This window comes from Labrus bergylta, chromosome 14 (assembly GCF_963930695.1).
Source record: "Labrus bergylta chromosome 14, fLabBer1.1, whole genome shotgun sequence".
NCBI classification, from domain to species: domain Eukaryota; kingdom Metazoa; phylum Chordata; class Actinopteri; order Labriformes; family Labridae; genus Labrus; species Labrus bergylta.
In genome coordinates this window covers 25,564,563-25,583,810 of record NC_089208.1, presented here as the reverse complement: position 1 = coordinate 25,583,810, position 19,248 = coordinate 25,564,563, and the positions used below count along the sequence as shown (strand labels likewise).

The 19,248-nt window shown below is 40.3% G+C and overlaps 1 protein-coding gene across 2 annotated transcripts in view; it reads right to left on the bottom strand.

The window, feature by feature from the left end:
* Positions 1–19,248, bottom strand: part of sptbn4a (spectrin, beta, non-erythrocytic 4a) — a 40,687-nt gene that overhangs the window by 9,092 nt on the left and 12,347 nt on the right. For both annotated transcript variants that reach the window (XM_020631223.3, XM_020631222.2), the window contains 12 exons: positions 15,100–15,363; positions 11,467–11,700; positions 10,471–10,560; positions 9,124–9,402; positions 7,480–7,610; positions 7,051–7,255; positions 4,981–5,226; positions 4,714–4,848; positions 3,183–3,424; positions 1,053–1,191; positions 835–919; positions 336–547 (listed from right to left, as the gene is read on the bottom strand). In XM_020631223.3, the coding sequence (XP_020486879.1) occupies positions 336–547; positions 835–919; positions 1,053–1,191; positions 3,183–3,424; positions 4,714–4,848; positions 4,981–5,226; positions 7,051–7,255; positions 7,480–7,610; positions 9,124–9,402; positions 10,471–10,560; positions 11,467–11,700; positions 15,100–15,363 (2,262 nt within the window). The remainder of the gene's footprint in view (positions 1–335; positions 548–834; positions 920–1,052; positions 1,192–3,182; positions 3,425–4,713; positions 4,849–4,980; positions 5,227–7,050; positions 7,256–7,479; positions 7,611–9,123; positions 9,403–10,470; positions 10,561–11,466; positions 11,701–15,099; positions 15,364–19,248) is intronic.

Below are 19,248 nucleotides of genomic sequence, written 5' to 3'. Positions count from 1 at the left end.
AACCAATAGCTCAACAGTGGCAAAATGAAAACCACGAATCCTAGGAAGGGTGGTCCAATGAAGTTACAAGTAAACAGGAATGATTTGCTAAACTTACTGACTTTAAATAATGACGCATGAGGGCTGATGGGCTGCAGTGAGTGAGGGAACAACACATGCAGAAAACGTCATGTGACGGATTCTATCCCATAATAGTGCAAAAACTCATGACATGCGCACATGCCAGCTAAGCAAACACAACCTCTCAAGGTCACATTTTTTTTATTTTTTCCTGTAGCAGCATTAAATTGTGACTCCAGCAAACTGATTAAACATTTATCTACAGTCAAGCTTACTGCGGAAAGCTGGCGGAGAGAGCTGAAGCGTTCTTTCCAGGTTACAGCAGCCTTGCGGAAGGCCTCGTGGCGAAGGATGAGCTGCTCAACCTCGTCTGTTTGGGCCCGGGCCTCGCCTCCCTCCGGCTCCCTGGAGGTGATCAGCGGCTCCTTGGCCTTCAGCCAGGCCTCCGCCTTCACCGTCTCCTGTGCGAACTGGAAGTTTTCCTGCTCTGGTGGTGACAGCAGACCAACAACACATTTACCATTACACCACATTTTCATGTTCACTCAAATATGAACCTGTTTTTCATACATTCTCACGGGTAGATTATTACAAAATGAATGCTTTAGATCATAGCTTGGATGTTTAAATTAGCCTTTCAGTCATGTTTAGCTGTTACGCTAGAACAGAAGGAAAGTAAGATTCATGGATGTTTCATGAATACAGACGTTTACTTTCAGCCAGTCTGACATTTAACACACTAAAGAGCAGTTTGGGATGTGTAGAGTTACTCACTGCGCAGTAACCTCTCCTGGTGTTTGTCCCATTTCTCTATGAGATCCCTCTGCTTAGCCAGAAGGCTGTCCAGCTTCTCTTGTATCTGCGAAGATGGACAGATGGCAGTGAAGACCACAACAACATGCTGCTACATGTTAATCAAGTTTGTGTTGAGGCTTTTATATATTCACTGTGGCTTGCGGGGTAGTCATTCATATGCTCCCTGTTAGCCTTACCTCCTCTGATGCAGGGTTTCCCGCAGCAATCAGGATCTTGCCGAGGTCTGCACACTGCTGGATGGTCTTGCTGCGGCCGTCGATTTTGGCTTTCAACTCCTGGTGCTGTCTCATCATCCCCTCCAGAGCCGTCAAATCCCTGTGGGATAATAGAAGGATAATATTTATACTTTTTTAAATTATATACTTTATTATTTTCCCAAAATGTTCTGTTGAATCTTCTTCTCATTCAATCATCAGAAATAACTTTATAATTCGTCTTCATCATTATAACTATCATTGTATTAACATGCATCTAATACAGTAATTATTACAGAATTTTTTTGAGGTCATGGAAGCATTTGTAATTGCAATGTTGTTTTACCTTTTCCCCCCACCCAGTATAAATGTCTCTTTTCTCTCTCTATCAATGAAACACACTTATACAGGCACACACACGCACGCACGCACGCACGCACGCACGCACGCACGCACGCACACACACACACACACACACACATATAGTCATACTGTCACACTCTCCAACTCACCCATCCACCACCCACCAACCACACTGGGTGTAACCCTTACCACCCTTACCTAATATCACCATCGTCTCCCCCAGTTTCGGAGGGCAAATATACGGAGGCGACAGAGGGGCAGGACAACGCAACAAATGACAACAACAATGTTACCAACAACTGAAACCAAGTTTCAAAAACAATGTTGTGAGCTACATTGGGGGAGGCGATTCTGTATCTGCTGATATCAGCTGTCTGTTAAACGTTTCAGTCCGGCTCTTATTGCATTGACTTTAAGTGTAGGTTTTCATGGCGTTCACATGATGACTTTGACCTTTCTCTTGTATCAGCAGCAGAACCAGCTTACACAGTCTTCACATAAATAGATTTTGTAATGCTTTCTTGCACAGGACATGATAAATAAACCCGTAAGACAAAGGGCATTTATATATAAATATAACACATATATAACCACTTTCCCTGTTTGGGGTGGGCTGACACTTATCCCAGATGTCATTGGGCGAGGGTTATACCCTGGACTGTTCACCAGTCAATCACAGGGCTCACATATAGAGACAACCAGCCACACTCACATTCACACCTACAGACATTTTAGAGTCACCAATTAACCTAACGAGCATGTTTTTGGACTGTTGGGGTACCTGGAGAGAACCCACACATGCACAGGGAGAACATGCAAACTCCATACAGAGAGGCTCCTGTCAGATGGGGATTCGAACCAGGAACCTCCTCGCTGTGAGAAAACAGCACTAACCACTGCACCACCGTATATACAAATGTAATATATAAAATAAATTCAATTCAAGTCATCTTAACTTTTTAGAAACCCAACAATAACACATTTTCTAGTATTCATTGAGGCTGTTTTTAGTCAAGCTGGAAATAAAATAAATACCCTGATACAGAGGTTATAGTTTAATATTCTGTGATTACTGTAAGCAGTACATAGGGATTATTTGGGGAAAACTACTTATGTATCAAATAATCAACACACCATCATTCATAATAACTGAGTAACTGAGTTTTTTAAATGTGACTTTTTATGCACATGACAGCACATTTTTCTTGCAGACTGAGCCAAGGTTCATTTTGCCTTTTGAACAGTTGTGTGTTGTAGAAACAGAAAGTTTGAAGACTTTATCCTTGACTGGGCTCTTTTCATCTTTACCACTTATATAGATCAACATTTCAGCATGCAATACAAATACTCATTTCAGTCCGTTATTTAAATCCCCATACTGGACATATACAAACATATCGACATCTTTATCAGGCTCACGCTGCTGCACGTGTAAAAAAACAGCTACTATACACTTTAATCTTATTGTGTAATAGGAAAACTACTGCCTGATTATAGTGAGTAATTTAAAGCCCTCTATTACATCATATGCAAAATGGAATAACAGATGTCATGTGAAATTAGGTCAAGGTGACACAGCAGCCTCATTTCTACTTTACAGTAATGACATTCTGTCTGCAGGGACTGTACAAAACCCCGGAGACGTTCAGTCTCACTGAAGCACAATATGCAGCTTCTCAGCCTAAACCATGTACTGTATACATCATAGAGAAGGTAAACAGCTGAGAGCAGACTTTACAGGTGTCTTACCTGGGCTCCCCCCATCCTATCTGGCCCATGATGCCCTCCATCCACATCAGGTTTTCACGCACCACAGAGAAGAATTGCACCTTGTCGGTGACGGAGGTGACCTGGACTCGACTGGCCTCGCAGGAGCCCAGCAGCTCCTTCCAGGCCTCCATCACCTCATGCTCTTTGACCATGATGGCCTCCGCTTTTTCTCCTGCGTAGATGGTCCTCAGCTGGGCGGCGTTCTCCTGCAGCTGCCTCACCTACTCGCCGACAGGATGAAGAGAGTAAAAGGCGTCAGTACAGGACAATATAGAGGAACAGTTCAATGGTTAATGGTTAATGGACCTGATTTGTATAGCGCTTTTCTGTCTGTTACATGTTGCAGCAGGAGCTGGGGATCGAACCCCCGACCTTCTGGTTAAGAGATGACTCTACCAACTGAGCCTCAGCCGCCCCAGTTGTGGAGGACTATACCCTCTGTACATGGGGAGCGTGCACTAACCACTAAGCTACCGGCGCGCCCAGAATTGCTAACAATGTTATCCTTTACAAAAGATATTTAGAACATATTTTATTTCATGGCCACACCCATATTTGTTCTACTATGCTACACACTGTGTGTGTTTTTAATAATAATAACTCTTTCCACAAGTGGAAGTATACATACCTGGTATTATTCTATTATTGTATTTTTTCTGCCTTTATTTAACTGATGCACATATGTTTGATTTTTAACTTCTTGTTATTTTTGATAATTATATTCCTGTTTCTTGAGCTGTTGTGACAAAAAAAATTCCCCCATGGGGATCAATAAAGTTCATCTTTATCTTTAAATACAAACTGTACATCTCATAATGCAAAAAAACCCCCCAAAAAAACGTACTAATCAAATTATTCTTTAAAAAGACAGCAGCATGTTTTAGTCCACATAATCCATATTGGAACGATGGCTTTCAAAATACCAACATTTCATAACATTTCTAAACCTTCATCACTGTATTATTTCAACAATATCAAATCACGTGTTCCCAATTTCTCCCTCTCCCTTTGTTGTTGAAACACTCACTCTTTTGGATGTGTAGTAAATGTGTGCATCACGTCAGCATTCAATCTAAAAGTGAATCAGTCATCTTAAAGATCTGCTGTATAGGAAGAGAATAGTAAATGAAAGACGCTGCCTCATTCTCTTCCTCTCCCAGACAATATTCTTTTTAATTATTTAGTTTTTAAACAAAGTCGATCTAGAACAGTTTATAGTGCACCGTTTATGTGCAGGTAATCGTAAACAATTGAACACCTCACTTGGACCCTTTATGTGTTTGGTCTTCTAACTTTTAAAAATGTGACCACAGGTTGGAAAAAAGTAAATAATGGCTGTAAAAAAACAAACTATAATTTGGGTTCTGAAAGCAGATAAAGAAGCAAGTTTTCAGCCCCTCCATCTTGTCATCTCTAACTTTGTATACATTTATCTCCCCTCATCCTTGAGCCGATGAGCTGCAGGTAAACTGAGTGACTGATGGGCTCAAAGACAAATCATATCACTGGCCTGTGCGACGAGCAGTTGAAGGGCATGTTCGAAGGAGTGCATCAGTCTCTGCAGGGTGGCCGGGTTGGTGATGTTGGCTTGGCACGCCCTCACCTCTGGCAGCTGCTTCATCTTCCCCGCGATCTGAGCCAAGACCTACAACGCAGGACAGGCAGCGTCACGAGCGGCGTTAAAAATAGAAGCCGCATCTCACGGCCAGACTGTCTCCCTTTGATGGAGAACACGATACACCTGAGTCACAGGTGGATATTTTTGTTTTGACTGTACCTCTTTGCAGTCGGTGAAGAACTTGTGCAGCTGGTGAGACGCCGCCAGCATCTGCCTGCGGGTCTCCATCAGCTCCAGCAGGTCGGCCCACGACTCGTTCAGCCCGTCCTTCCACTCGGCGATGGTGGCGGCGTCAGAGTGGCCGCAGTCGATCATCTCGTTCACCATCTTGTTCACCTGCTCCATGCGCTGCTGGCCCACGCTGTTTGTCTCCGAGGCAAACTTTGTGAATCTCTCCTGCAGCACCTGAAACACACAAACACACACACAAAACATTAGAGCGCTGCACAGAGAGACGTGAACTCACACATAGCGTCCTAACATTTTTACACTGTGCTATTCTATCAAGGAGATTCACATCTATACAACTCTTTCTTTTGACTTGTGCACAAGATGTCAATTATAGTAGAAATGTGTGTGTTTGTTGTGATTGATCAGATCATGATCAGCAGAGAAAGGAGAAAGGATTCTGCATTTTCCTACCAACAGACATGTAGAAACATGGCATCAGTACAGTATCTGACTTATTGTTAGACGTTGAAATATTTCATTATTTTGGTTTGAAGTGAAAATAAATCAGCTAAATGAAGCCAGGAGAGTTTAAAGTGTGAGTCAGAGAGGAAACCACAGTTAAAAGAAGTTAAATAATAAACAAACATTAAAGATTCTTTGTTTACTGCCAAAATGCTTCTCCTTTCTTTTTTTTCTTTTTTTACTTTGCATTAAAGTCATCTTTGTTCATGTAGAAAAACAACAGTTATCATTTTGCCATATTATATTAGCCTTTAGCCTTTCACAAACACATCTGTTTATAAGTCCATTTATAGAATTTTTTCTTGCTCTGCCATATTTGTGCGGTTCTTTTAGTTAAAGTCTTTATATATGATTTTTTGATCCAGCAGATGTCGCCCTTGAGCACGAGCATGAAACCAAAACAACTAAGCGATCTTTATTATGCTCGTATCTTCACACTGCATGTAAATTTACCTGAAATGAGCGTGATCTAGAAACACAGTTAAGCAGTGAGTACAGTATGTTATTCTTCTTTTCTCTAGTCCCTCAATTAAACAACTTTTATACGTGAGGGGAGGAGTCAGCCAGCTGTCCTGGCGATGTAAACAAACTGAAGATAGGACTCTGAAAACTCTGAAAACATCACAGACAGTGGGACTCGGGTGTTACACCCATTGTAGACAGTCATGACTCACAGAGTTATTTTCAGAGGATACACTTGATTTATATTATATTTAAGTGTGAAAAATATAAATAAAGCCTTTAATCCATATAGTTATAAATCAGTCAGTATAACAGTGCATCTATGTGTATTAAATAAGTATATTTAAGTCACAGTCCAAAGACATGCTTGTTAGGTTAACTGGTGACTATAAAGTGTGAGTCTGGTTGTCTGTCTCTATATGTGAGCCCTGTGATTGACTGGCGTTCAGTACAGGGTGTAACCCCGCCTCTCACCCAATGACAGCAGGGATTGGCTCCAGCCCCCCGCTGGACCGAACAGTAAAACTAGTATAGATAATGGATGGATGGATATCTACAATTAAGTGTTTTTGATCACATTAACTTAATTTGGTTGAATAAAGAAACTGTAAACTAATCTCACTTTACTGTTGATTTAAAAAGTGTCAACTCATCACATAAAGTCATCATCATTCAACCATTTTTAAAAGGTGAGTAACAGGAATTTATGTTCCATCCTGCACATTTCTCATGCATTAAATCATGGTGAGTCATGCATTATTGAAGAATATCTTTTGGATCATCATTTTAAAGTGTTACTGATAAACTGTGATGATGATTCAGCTCTCTACTTTAAGATAAAAATGGTTGGTCATAGAGGCTTCTTTACTTCATCTTCTAGAGGGGGTTTGGCTGCTGTCACATTGAGAATATGACATGTTAGCTGTGAAAAGATAATGTGTGGATAAAGTCAAATAATAATCACTGCATGAAAAATAACTCAGATAATTTCATCAGAAAATAACAGCTTTTGAAATAAATTTAAAAAAAATTTTTATTTAGGGGTGTAATGCAGTAATTGGTTTCTGGACGCACCGTGACATCGTCCAGGTCATGTCCCAGCTCAGTGGAACTGGCCACGGCCTCTCGCTCGGTGATCCACTTCTCCAGCTCCTCCACGTCCTTGTTGAGCTGATAGAGCCAGTACTGCTGCTCCAGCTTGGTCTTCCTGTGCTCCACCATGTCCTTCAGAGAAACGTACAGCCGATCTATGTGCGACTGCTGCTTGGTGACCTGCTCACTGTGGGAAATGGAGAGAAAAATAAATATTACATCTCCAAACAAGATAACAAATATTGCTCTTGTGTTATCCTAAAAGCTAGCCCGTCCAAAAATAAAAAAAAAACACCTCACAGTTTTCTTGGGTGTTATTTGTGTGTGTAGTGGTGTGTGTGTGTGTAGTGGTGTGTGTGTGTGTGTGGTGTGTGTGTGTGTGTGTGTGTGCGTGTGTATGTCATGCCTCACCTGTCTGGGTGTCCGAGCTCCAATAGGTGCTGACATTGCTGGGATAACATGCCCACTGTCTCTGCGTATGTTTCCACCGTTTGCTCCAGAGTCAGGTGAGCCTTCAGCAGCTGCAGCGTGCTCGCCTCGTCCTGAAAAACATTAAAATGACCTGATATGTAAACTTTGTTTTTGGACACTTGGAAAGAGCATTATCATATTTATACTTTAGTCATTGTGCAAAAGGAGAAAAAAAAGATCATGAGATTGTGATTTTTTATGCATCTGTCAATAAAACTCTAATCTTTAACAACTTTTCTCTCTCTGCTCAATAATGCCTGAGGGTTCGACTGAGGGCTGGGCAGTTAATCACAACTTCATTGCAATGTGAACATTCACAATAAACAATTTGCAAAAGACTGGACAGCAAGAAATAAAACATAAACATTCATGTGCACAAAATAATCTTTTTTACCACCTGAATAGAAGCCTGAGTATTAGATCCAACAGACTCAGATTGACTGGTCATAATTTAGCTGAATCAGGAGGAACATGTTTCAAACCCAGGTATTTAATAAAAAATTAAGAACAGATAGACATACAGACTGAGTTATATAGCTAATATGCACTCCTTCATTATTTTCATTTTAATCCCCACTTCATATCATTATCTCAGTATCAAACAATGTAATTGCACATCTTTCTCATATCACGCACGCTTCCACTATTTCCATCCCATAATGATGTATGGAAGCCCTAAGAGGACATGCATCCATTCATTTTATCTGACCATGTCGTCCTGTGACTCTATTGCCCTGTAAATGTCAGCTGCTTTCTATGTTTGCCAGCTTCTCGAGATCCTGACATTTTATACTTGTTATCACTGGAAAACCAGAATTATTTCAAGAAAATGATACGTCCATATCTCAAAAATATCGAAAGAAAAAAGGAAATGGCTTGCTATAAAAACAGAGTCGAATCAAATTTATGGAAATGTAGACATTTAGTTAACCATTCAAATAAATCGAAAGGACCCTAGATATGACTGGGCACTGGGAGATCGTTTTTAGTCTAACTCCAAAAACATGCCCTGTGTCAGCATACTGTTAGAAAGGAAGTCATCATATTCTCCAGCGAGGTTTAAAGAAGTTACACTTTAGTTGGATATATTTGAAATAGAGGGTTAAATTGTGTGTTTATTGCTTCAATTAATATTCAGGCTGATGCTCGCAAGTGCATTCATTTAGTACTCAGAAGTGTTACATTCCAAGGAGCAATTTCTAGTGTCAGTTCGGGCCCAAGGCAAAAATCAGTTAGGGGCCCCTCGAACCAGCATTGAGCAGGGCAATGAGAGTGAATGCTGTCAGATGCAGCCCCCTTAAGGAGGTTTCCTACTGTCATTGCAAAAGTTGCACTTATGGGTCGCTGTTTTAGTTCAAATTTTGTCACCCCTCTGGGGCCCTCTACTGGTCTGGGACCCCAAGCAGTTTCCTGCCTTGCCTGTTGACAAGCAGCTTCTGCCCTGGACTTAAACATTCCCTACAGCTAATCAGAATCAAGTATTCACAATCATTCATACCATGGTATGATTCCGGTTATGTCTATACTAGATTTCACATTTTCCCTGACAAAAAATAACTGTCCAGCTCTGGAGCCTGTCCGTACCGTTCCTTTCTCTTCGCTGGCCAAATGGAGCTTCTGTCCCGACAACCAGGACTCCACTTTGGCCGCCTCGTTGTAGTACTGCTGAGACTGTAGAGTGGCGTCCAATATCACAGACCTCCTCTCCGCCTCCAGCTGCAGAACCTCCCATAGCTGGCGCACATGGCCCGCCCCCTCACGCACAAACTCCACCTCAGGAGTCCTGAGCGAGGCGATGATCCCTGCCCGGTCCAGAACCTCCTCCACACGAGCCCGCCGCCCTGTCAGCTCCCTCTGCAGAGTCTGTTTACAACATGACATTTAAGCAAGAGATACAAAAGATACAGACTTTTGACAAAACATTTAAACGTTAGGTTACCAGAGTAACCCCAGTTCTCTGAGGTATCTCACTATGGGAAGAGCCGTCTGGCCGGACCACTACCACCAGGTCTGGCATTTACTCTGCATTCTCAAGTGTATTTCTTCCATGTGCTGTAATCAGTGAAAGTAGCTAGCTACTCAGAGAAACCCCCACCTGAAAAACCCACTTTTATTGACGAAAAAGAGTAAAAGACCTAAACAAAGTCCTAAATTCCTTAAAAAAAGACATCCACATTCTGTGACTTGACGGCTGTGTTGGTGAACTGTTCAGTTATAATCCAGGCTCAGGAGGTCTGAGGAGCTCAGTGATCTTCACAGGGAAACCAACAATAATGCAGAGTGAGAGCCAGGGGCGGTTATAAAGGGGGGCGGACTGTCCTCTGACAGACATGGTGGGAGTGGAACTTCCATGATTGGTCACTCCAGATGGCGCTAGTGAGATACCGAGCGTGGTTTCAAAGAGATTGCATATCAGTTTTTTTTTTTATATTTTCCAATACACACCCATATATTTTACTGAACATACTGTGCAGAAAACAAAGCTTGGGATGATTAAGAATCAGTGTCCTAGACTAGGTTTTTTCCATTCTCTGCTACATGGTCCATAACTCTCTCAGCAGCCCATGTAGCAGAGCATCACAGCTCAGCAGACCATTTGTCTACACTACAAATGTTTTTCAAAGTTAAATGATGGTATGGTGGATACTCTAAGTAATTTGTTTAACTTACCAGTCTTCTGAAGAGGGGAGACCAGAGACAACTGTAACACACTCAGGTCCTGATTCACTAAGAATGAACTACTAACTGCTCCGTCTAAAGGTCTGATTCACAAAGCATGGTTCACTAATCTGTTAATATGACTATCTGCTACCATTCATTCAAGTTTGTTATAGAATTAGGTTGTACATACTGTATATGTGTCTCCCCTATCTTTTAATGGTCATATGTGTGTAAAATCAGTGCATTATCCACTGCATGATAGATACTTACCTGGTTCTTTTTGACATGCTGTTGAACACTCTGGAGGTTATTCCCATAATCCTTACAGGACGCCAGAGGAAGCCTCTCCTGAATCCACATCTGTCAGAGCACAACAGCCATGTAAGTATAGCACTATTTGATCAAATAATTTAGATGTTAGAATCTTTACAGAGTTGCAAAGACACCTGTGACGGCATGATGCATTGATCCTCAAAAACCTCTTATTCTCCAAAGATGACATGCATAAGAATTTCAATTTGAATCATGAAGAGCTTTGATTATTGAAAATTAGAATCAAAAGTAGGATTGCTGATTTTCTCAGAATACTTTTACTTCATGCCTGTTAGCGCACATTAGGAGGAAAATATAAACAATGCAAAGACAAAAAAGATGAGTTTATCGTTAGACTGCAGCTGCTGTTTTGCAGGATATTCAGAATATATTGTTTACTCGCTTTACATCATGTTTGTTTTTCTAAAACAGTGGATTATACATCTGTATAATCTGTAAACAAAACTTCTGTCTAGTGAGGCATATTCACAATAATGTTAATCCAAAGCACTACCCCTTGAAATACACCAAATTACATGATAATATTAATTCATAATTTTTTTTGAATTTTTGGACGCAGGCTGGCCTGGCGGTTATGTTGCACACCCAGTGTACGGAGGCTACAGTCCTCATCTCAGCAGTCATGGGTTCAAATCCGACCGAGGACCCTTTGCTGAATGTCACCCCCCACTCTCTCCTCCCAACATTTCCTGTCTCCCTTAAGCTGTCCTATCAAATAAAGGCAAAAAGGCTCAAAAAATTACTTTAATTTTGTTTTGTTGACTGACATACTGGTTGGTCTCACTGATTGAATTTTTTTAAACTTGTGCTACTGGTTTGTTCAATAACACCACATACCTTAATATACAAACTCTGACAGGTTACAAAACATGAAATAACAGGATGAGAATAATGGATGACAGTGATCATGTCAGAAACACAGAGTGCTCTCACTATCTCGTCCTCCAGGTCCTGGGCGACTTGGTGCATCTCTTTGGAGGCCAGCAGGATGCGGCGTCTCTCCTTCAGGGGCTCGATGAGGCGCACGATGCGGGTCTCCACCACGGCTGATTGCTCACCGCCTTCCCTGTCGCCTGCCATCAGCCCTCTCTGGGGGAGGCAGACCCCCTGCAGGCTCCCCAGATCCCCCACATCCTTGTAGAAGTCCCCGATCTGAGACTCCATCGCCTGCAGCGGAGGGAGAGGAAGGTCATGTTACAGCCGTACGATGGACGCACAAACACAGCCCATCAGCTGTTTCCCACCAGAATATTTCAGGGTTATGTAATCCTTGCCTTACTTTAAGGATGAAAAAGCATATGGTGCATTTTTCTAATGTCACTGAACCACAACAGCGGCCTTTGTGGACACATGTCAGAGCTGAGGGAAGTTACATAAACAACAATGAGCTGATGTTTGCAGTCTGTCACTAACATTAGAAACATTACAGAGATTCACTCATATCAACATTTCTCTTTTGTTTGCTGTGTGTGGAGGTAGAAGTCATCTTATTGGCTGAGCTGAATGCCACAGAGGGCAACCAAAGAAACTGAAAAACTGTGTACTTAACTACAGCACAGTTACGATGCAGAGATGCTCCATGGGACAGGAGGATGAAAGATAAATCATTACTCACAGGATGTTAAGTGTGTTTACTTTTTTAATTCATTTTCATTAATATAAAGAATCTGAATTGTTGGTATTCAGTTATTGACATGTACCTGAAATGTCTGATGATGTTATTAATAAAAAAAAAATTATGTCCGTAATAATTTTAAGATTATTGTTGTTCTTGTCTTAATTATATGCTAGATGATAAATGGACTTACTGAAAATGGATAAAGTGCTTTCCTATTCATATGACCACTCACAGCAATTTTTAAACTACATGTCACATTCACACACTGATGGGAAAGGATACTATATAAACAGCCCATCAGTATTAAATAATCACATTCGTACACTTACACACACCTATGGCTACACCATCGGGAGCAATTTCAGGTTCAGTGTCTTGTTCAGGGTCATTTCAACATGTTGACTTTAGGAGCTGAGATTGAAACTCCAATCGTTAAATTGAGAGACATCCCCTCTACCACTGAATCACAGCCACCCTGATTTCAATGTGTGTAAATGTGCTGTACACCACTAAGAGCCTGCTGGAGGACATTAAAATGATCTAAGACGAAGCCTAAGTTGATGTACTTGTATTTTACTTTGAGTATTTTAATGTAGTCTGATGTTATATCATAGTTCTTCTTCTCCACATCAGAGACTGTTTATACTGCACTTTTTATTCTTTACCTTTCTGCATTTATTTCACAGCTGGTCTTTCTGTACTGTTCAATTTATAACTTTGTTTAAAAAAGCTCCCCCTTAAGATCGATTAACTGATTCTTACAGTTTTACTTTTAATTGAATAATTATAACAATTTGATATGACAGTATATATAATGGTATATAGCGATTATATGATTATATCCCACGTTGCTCCTTAAACTTGTATAATGTGTATTTTTTACTGAAGTACATGAATGCATGACTTGACTTGTGGAGGAGTATTTCATACAGTGCTTTTGTAACCTTTAAAATATTCCATTCGTTCCTCCACTATGAATAAAGCCAAGTGTAAAAGAATGAATGTATACTTCATTTGAGTTTTTGATTTATTTCATACGTGAAAACACATATTATTCCTACAGGTAAAACCGCAATAAAACAAAGGACGCATGAAAAGGACGCAGTGGAGAAGTTTCTAAAAGCTTTCAGAAGGGGGGCCCAGACAAAGAACAAATAACAGGTAGAACACAACCCACAAAATACAACAAATGAAACCACAAACAAAACAATAGTCCCTAAACATTACATCAGCCCAACATTAAATCAATGGTAATGAGTTTTTGTCTCAATAGTAGCCCCATAAAGCACCTCAGGACTCCAAAAGAAAATGGTAGACTATTTGCCTTCGGGCAAGAGGGTCAGTCCACGCCCGACCACACATAGCAACCCCAACAAGCAATCACACAACAGCTATCGATATACATATTAGGAAATTTAAATACAAGAGTTCAGGTCAGAAATAAAAAAAGAAGAAAGAAGAAGGGCAGGCGAAGGGCAGAATACCCAAATGGGTGTTGTGTTTTTATGCTGTCATCTAGCTCGTTCCATATCTATGGACCTGTGCATACAACACTCAGACTGCTACATTTAAGCCTTCTTTTTTTCTTGTAATGAGATATTTTTGGGAGGACGGCAGATTGGAAGGTATAACCTGATACACTGTACATGTATTTTGATCATTTTTGCACTCAGTGAGTCTAAGAAGACCATATCTGCAGAAAAGAGGGCCAGTGGGAGAACAAAAGGGCACTTGTTTCTTTCAGAATTTTTTGATTTTTTGAAGGAGCTAGGAAAAGTATTGCACCGTATAATATTTCAGTAATTAACATGAGGTTCAAATAAGAATCTGAATAAAGTTATGAGTGCTGAGAGTGGGAGGAAAAGTCTAAGTTTGAAGAACAAGCCAACATACTTAGATTATTCTTTCGTTAAATAATTAATATGGCACTTGAAGTTTGAACGTTCATCATTATGGACCCCCAATAATTTTGTGGACTTTTCTCTGTTGATATCCTGTCTCTTTATTTTAAGAGAAACATGCTTATTTTGCTTCTTAAAAGAGTGAAAAACGATATCATTGGTCTTACTTATATTTAGAGAAAGTTTGTATCATTTAAACCAGGTGTCCACTTTCACAAGCTCACTGTAAACTATTATTTAAAGTTCAAATGGGACCTGGTGAGACAGAAACAAGTTTGTATCATCCACAAACAACACTTTTTGAAGGAGTTCAGAAATGCATTTATAATAAAAAAAAAAAGGAGTGGCCCCAAGATAGACCCATGCATCTTAAACAATAATGCTGCTGATTACTTAATAAAACAAACAAAAAAACATTTTTGTTTGCTCTTTCTTATGATGTGTGAGCTTAATTTTAACATTAGGTGTATTCTTCCTTATTTTTATTGTTTAGGTTTTTCATGTATATAGTTTACTTTTATGGTTTAGAGATTTCAGCATTTAAATATTCTGATCAGTTTTTCTGTGTGTAACAGTCCTCTCAGGGATGGTGTGCTGAATGGATTCCGTTATCTCATCAATCAAAGTATTGTATGCAGTATCAGGGATAGTTCAGTCATAGACCGAGACCCATGTTTTGGCTTTCAAGTGTTCACACAGTTGCTGCAAGGTTCTCTTGTTAAGGACTTTCACTTTTGTTTCATGACGTGAGACTTTATGCTTTATTGCAACATCAATGAATAATAGTAAAGGAAGATGATGAGAAATATGAATTAACACCACACCTGATTCAGAGCTGATATTTGGATGTTTGTTAAGGGTCTAATGATACTGTTTACTGGGACTATGTTGCAATACAGACAACAACAAAAAGACAAAAAATAACATTCTGCCCTGTGCAAGGCAGGGGTGTAACATAAGAGAAGGAGCAACAGTTATAATGCCAATGATTAACTCCACTTATATCTGTCGTGATCAGAAGGAAACCTGGATAACCTTGAAACTTACCTGGAACTTCTGGAGCTGCTCATTGAAGGTGGGCAGATGGTGAGCCTGCTCCAGCTGCGGCGGCTGCTGCTCCAGGTGCGACAGCTGGTTGTCTAGGTCTGAGTAGCTCTTCACCGATGGCTCAGGCTTGTTGTTCTCAAAGAGCTGGCGGGCCTTGGCCTTGGTCGTGGTCTCCAGGTCAGACCAGCACTCTCTGATCTCCTCCAGCTTCTGCTGAACCACCGGACGCAGCTCCGGCTTCTCCTGGATCAACTCCTGACCCTCCTGGAGAGACAAAGTGATCAAATGTTACAGAGTGATTGTTGAGCTACTGAAAAACAGGTACAACATATCTTAATTTGATCAAAGTCATCAAATTGGTCTTCACATTTGTTAAACCCATCATATTTAAAGTGGAAGCAGGTCATGCTAAACGTGTGTTGTGGGGAATGACTTGTGTGTGAATCTATCCTTTAACAAAAAGGTTCTATCAATTTGATTCTCTAGAGCTATGATCTGATTCAGGGACGATTCATTAAAATAAAGACCAATTCAGTGTGATTTGATTGAGGATAATTCAAACCGATATAAATTGATAATTGAATCAAAAGAAACTTTTCACCTAATGGAACTTAAATAAAATATATATATATTAAAAATTACATGTCCTTGTGTTTATTTCTTTTCCAAAAATCAAGAGAACAGGCCTACTGTACAGATAAAATATTCTGTCATTATGTATATTATGTGCAGTCTTTATAACACACCCATGCCCAGGTGTCTCACTTTGACAGGTAGTTGGGGCAAGATGAACATTTTGTTTCCAGCACAGAAATCTAAGCTCTTCTGTACATCTCACTTCATGAACCTTCAGGTCCTGCACAAAAAAGTACTTAATTCCTCCAAGATGCCAAAATCAAAGCCAATTTAACTTTAAGGAATGAAAAGATGAAAACACTTCAAGACATTGTTTATCTCCTTTCATGATTTCTCTTACTGTCACATATGAATGGTACATGAACTTGCTCTGCATCAGACAGTTGTTGTTTAACTTGATAAACATTTCTGGTATGCTCTTAAGAAAAAACTGTACTTATCTTCTTGTAACTAGACTCAAATATATTAAGCATTTCATGAAAGCCATCACTTCCAACTACACCGTCAGGTTAAAGACCATCGGGCTATAGATGCCTTAATTTAGGGGAGAGAGGATGTGACCTGACAAAGTGTTTGATATTCAGTTGCTTGGGCTGATGCTATGATGTTAGCATTTTAGCACAGGTTTGATTCTTCATTCTGTCATTGTATTGAATCACTTTTCTGCAGAGTGTAAAGATGGAGAGGCTTCCCCATGACTTGATTTCTGAGGTGGAGAACTGTAAACTGCTGTGGAGATTGTTGTTTTCTTCTTGTGAGCTAACTTACGCTAAATGGCAAGCCCCCTATGCTCACGCTAGTCTCATGAGAGGTAAAAGGTCAAACTTAAAAGTCTTGTGGGATTAACGCTGCTAACAACAGTATGCAGGATAGGAAGCCTAACCTCATTGAACCAGGCCATCAACCTGTTTGAACTATGTTTTTACCATTCCAATAACTCCAAAGAACAACATGATTTTGAATTGCTCCATCTGATTGCTTAGCGTTGGCTGCAAAAAAATATCTCAGGATAAAAGAACCCAATAAAAGTATTTCCACTAAAGGAAGTTGATTTTGCTCTTTAAAGGCTCCGATTAGTATTTTTTTTAACACAATAAAACGGATAAAAAAATCAAACAGATCAAGGCAGTGGAAGACTTAAATGTAATTCATCTTTTCCAATGGAGACAAAGTGGATTTACAGCGAGTAATTTAATGTTAAATGTTAATGTATAAAAGTTTCTTGCTCTCAGATTAGTATTTTTTTTAACCACATGTAGACAACGGATGAGTAGAGAATGTAAATGTTGACATACTTTCCTATCTACAACGTGTGTTACTAGAGGATTCCTCTAGAGGGAGCACCACATAAATCAGACTGTGTAAAACACAGAAGAATAGATGATCTGTCGCCAGCTATTTTGGCACGCATTTTTGTTGCTATGCAATGGCAATGACACATCATTGTGCAGGTAGTTGTAGACTTTTTACGTTTATCTATTACGTTTTCTTCAAAACTTTCTGCCATCGTTGCAGCAACTCTCTGGTGTCTCCGATGTTGTCGTTTCCGTTCCATCACCTTAACTCTACACTGCTCCTAGTGGTTATATGAACATTGCAAATAGTGGACACGTAGTATTAATTTCTGAGGACGTTCACAACCAACGCTCCAAACTACCTGATACAAAAGGCTGATGTCATGCATTTGTGTATGACAGGTCAAAAGCAAGTCTACTCAGGGCTTTACTCTTGATGTCAGACTCTCAGCCCTTAAATAACAGAAACACATATTGATTGAAGAAACTTTAATTAAGGAGAGTTTTCCTTGAAGGATGATAGTGCAACCATTACACTCTGTTTCATGGCAGAGAGATACAGGGATCTTAAAGGACAACTCCAATACGTTTGTTACTGTTAGCAGTTTGGACATCAAATCCTCAAAAACAGAGCCCAGGCTGAAGGAATTCTCCTTTAAAAAATGACGTTTCTGTTTGTCATTTCTTGGCTGAGTGACTTTTTGCTTCTTTAATGTCACTGTTTGCTCCAAGGGAGGGATCTTGTGGACTGAGAGGATTGTTGCTTCACTTGGTACAAGAAATGCTAACTGTTGTTCAAAACCATCCACCATTTTAGATGCAAGGATAAAGAAAATCCATCTCCAAGTCCAATTGTATTCCGTTTCAAACCAATATCTTTTCCACGTCATTGATTTTGTGTTTCAATGCCTCAAAAGAGATCTGTACATTAAAGCTCCATCATTTCTTTGAAAGCCATTTCCCATTAGTAAAGACAATTGGCAAAAGTTTACCAAGTATTCAAAATCAGTGTAGAGGGAAAAAATATTGCATATCTGGTCGACTTGTATCAATCGTCTTTACTAAGGGGTAATGAACATTAAAGAATGTATGGAGCTGTATCATACAAATCTCCTTATACAGAATGTACCTAAATGCATCATGCTATACTAAACCATACATCTGTAGATCTCGTTACATTACATGAACTGCATTATTCCAGAAAGCCACAGTAAGAATAACACGCTGTAGTGCTGGGAGTGAGTGGCTTAATTCGGTTTTGTCCCCAAAATAGCTCAGGAAAACACAGCACCATGCCAGGGCTGGAGCCTCCTGCTTACAGAGAGGCAGGTGTGTGGAGCAAAGTTTTGGCCTGCGGCTGACCTAAAAATCATGCATGGCAGGTCTAATAAAACCGTGCTTCTGTCCTTCATGTGTGCTCCTCTTCCTCCCTTGAATCTTTAGCATTGTTCAGGATGCGTTGCGGACGAGGAGATGCGGAGTGATCAAAGCTTGTGGCGTTTTTCTTTGTGTCCATGAATTACATTCTCCTCCTTTGGAAAAAAAAGAGGTGTTTTCCTTCAATCACAAGATTTTGGATGTTTCTGCATCCATTGCAGGGAACTTCATTTATGGCGTAGACAGTAATGAATTAAATTGGCTGTAAATGTTTTTTTTAGAAAACAAGCACTGATGCACCACATTCTTCCATAACAAATTAAAGTGGGTGATGCGTTCATTACTTACATAGCTTGGCTTGTAATAATACCTGTGCATATGATGGATTTCATCCTCGAAACACTGCTTTATCGTTCACACAGAGCTGGACCTATATCCTATGGCTTTCATAATGCAGTGCTGCATTCCTCCTCTTGGCACAGACTTTCTGCTTAACTGCTGCTACCACTCACTCTCTCACAGCCCTCCCTCTCTCTCTCTCGCTCTCCTATCTTCTCTCAGCCTCGCTCTCCCTCTCATAATGCAGAGCCAGCAGAAAGCAGGTCTCTCTCTCTCTCTCTCTTTTGGCTTTACTGACACACAGAGTGAAGCAGAGGGAGAAGAAATCAGAGAGGGGGTGGAGAGAGGAGAGGAGAAAGGAAGAAGGGAGGCAAAAAGGAGGAAGAATCAAAGGTTTGTGGAACAGGAAGGAGGCTGCGGGTGTGATGCTTCAGCCCGGGCACAGTGGGATCCGAAGGGCATCTGCGAAGTGAATGTTTCGAGGCGGTCATGGCTGACATGG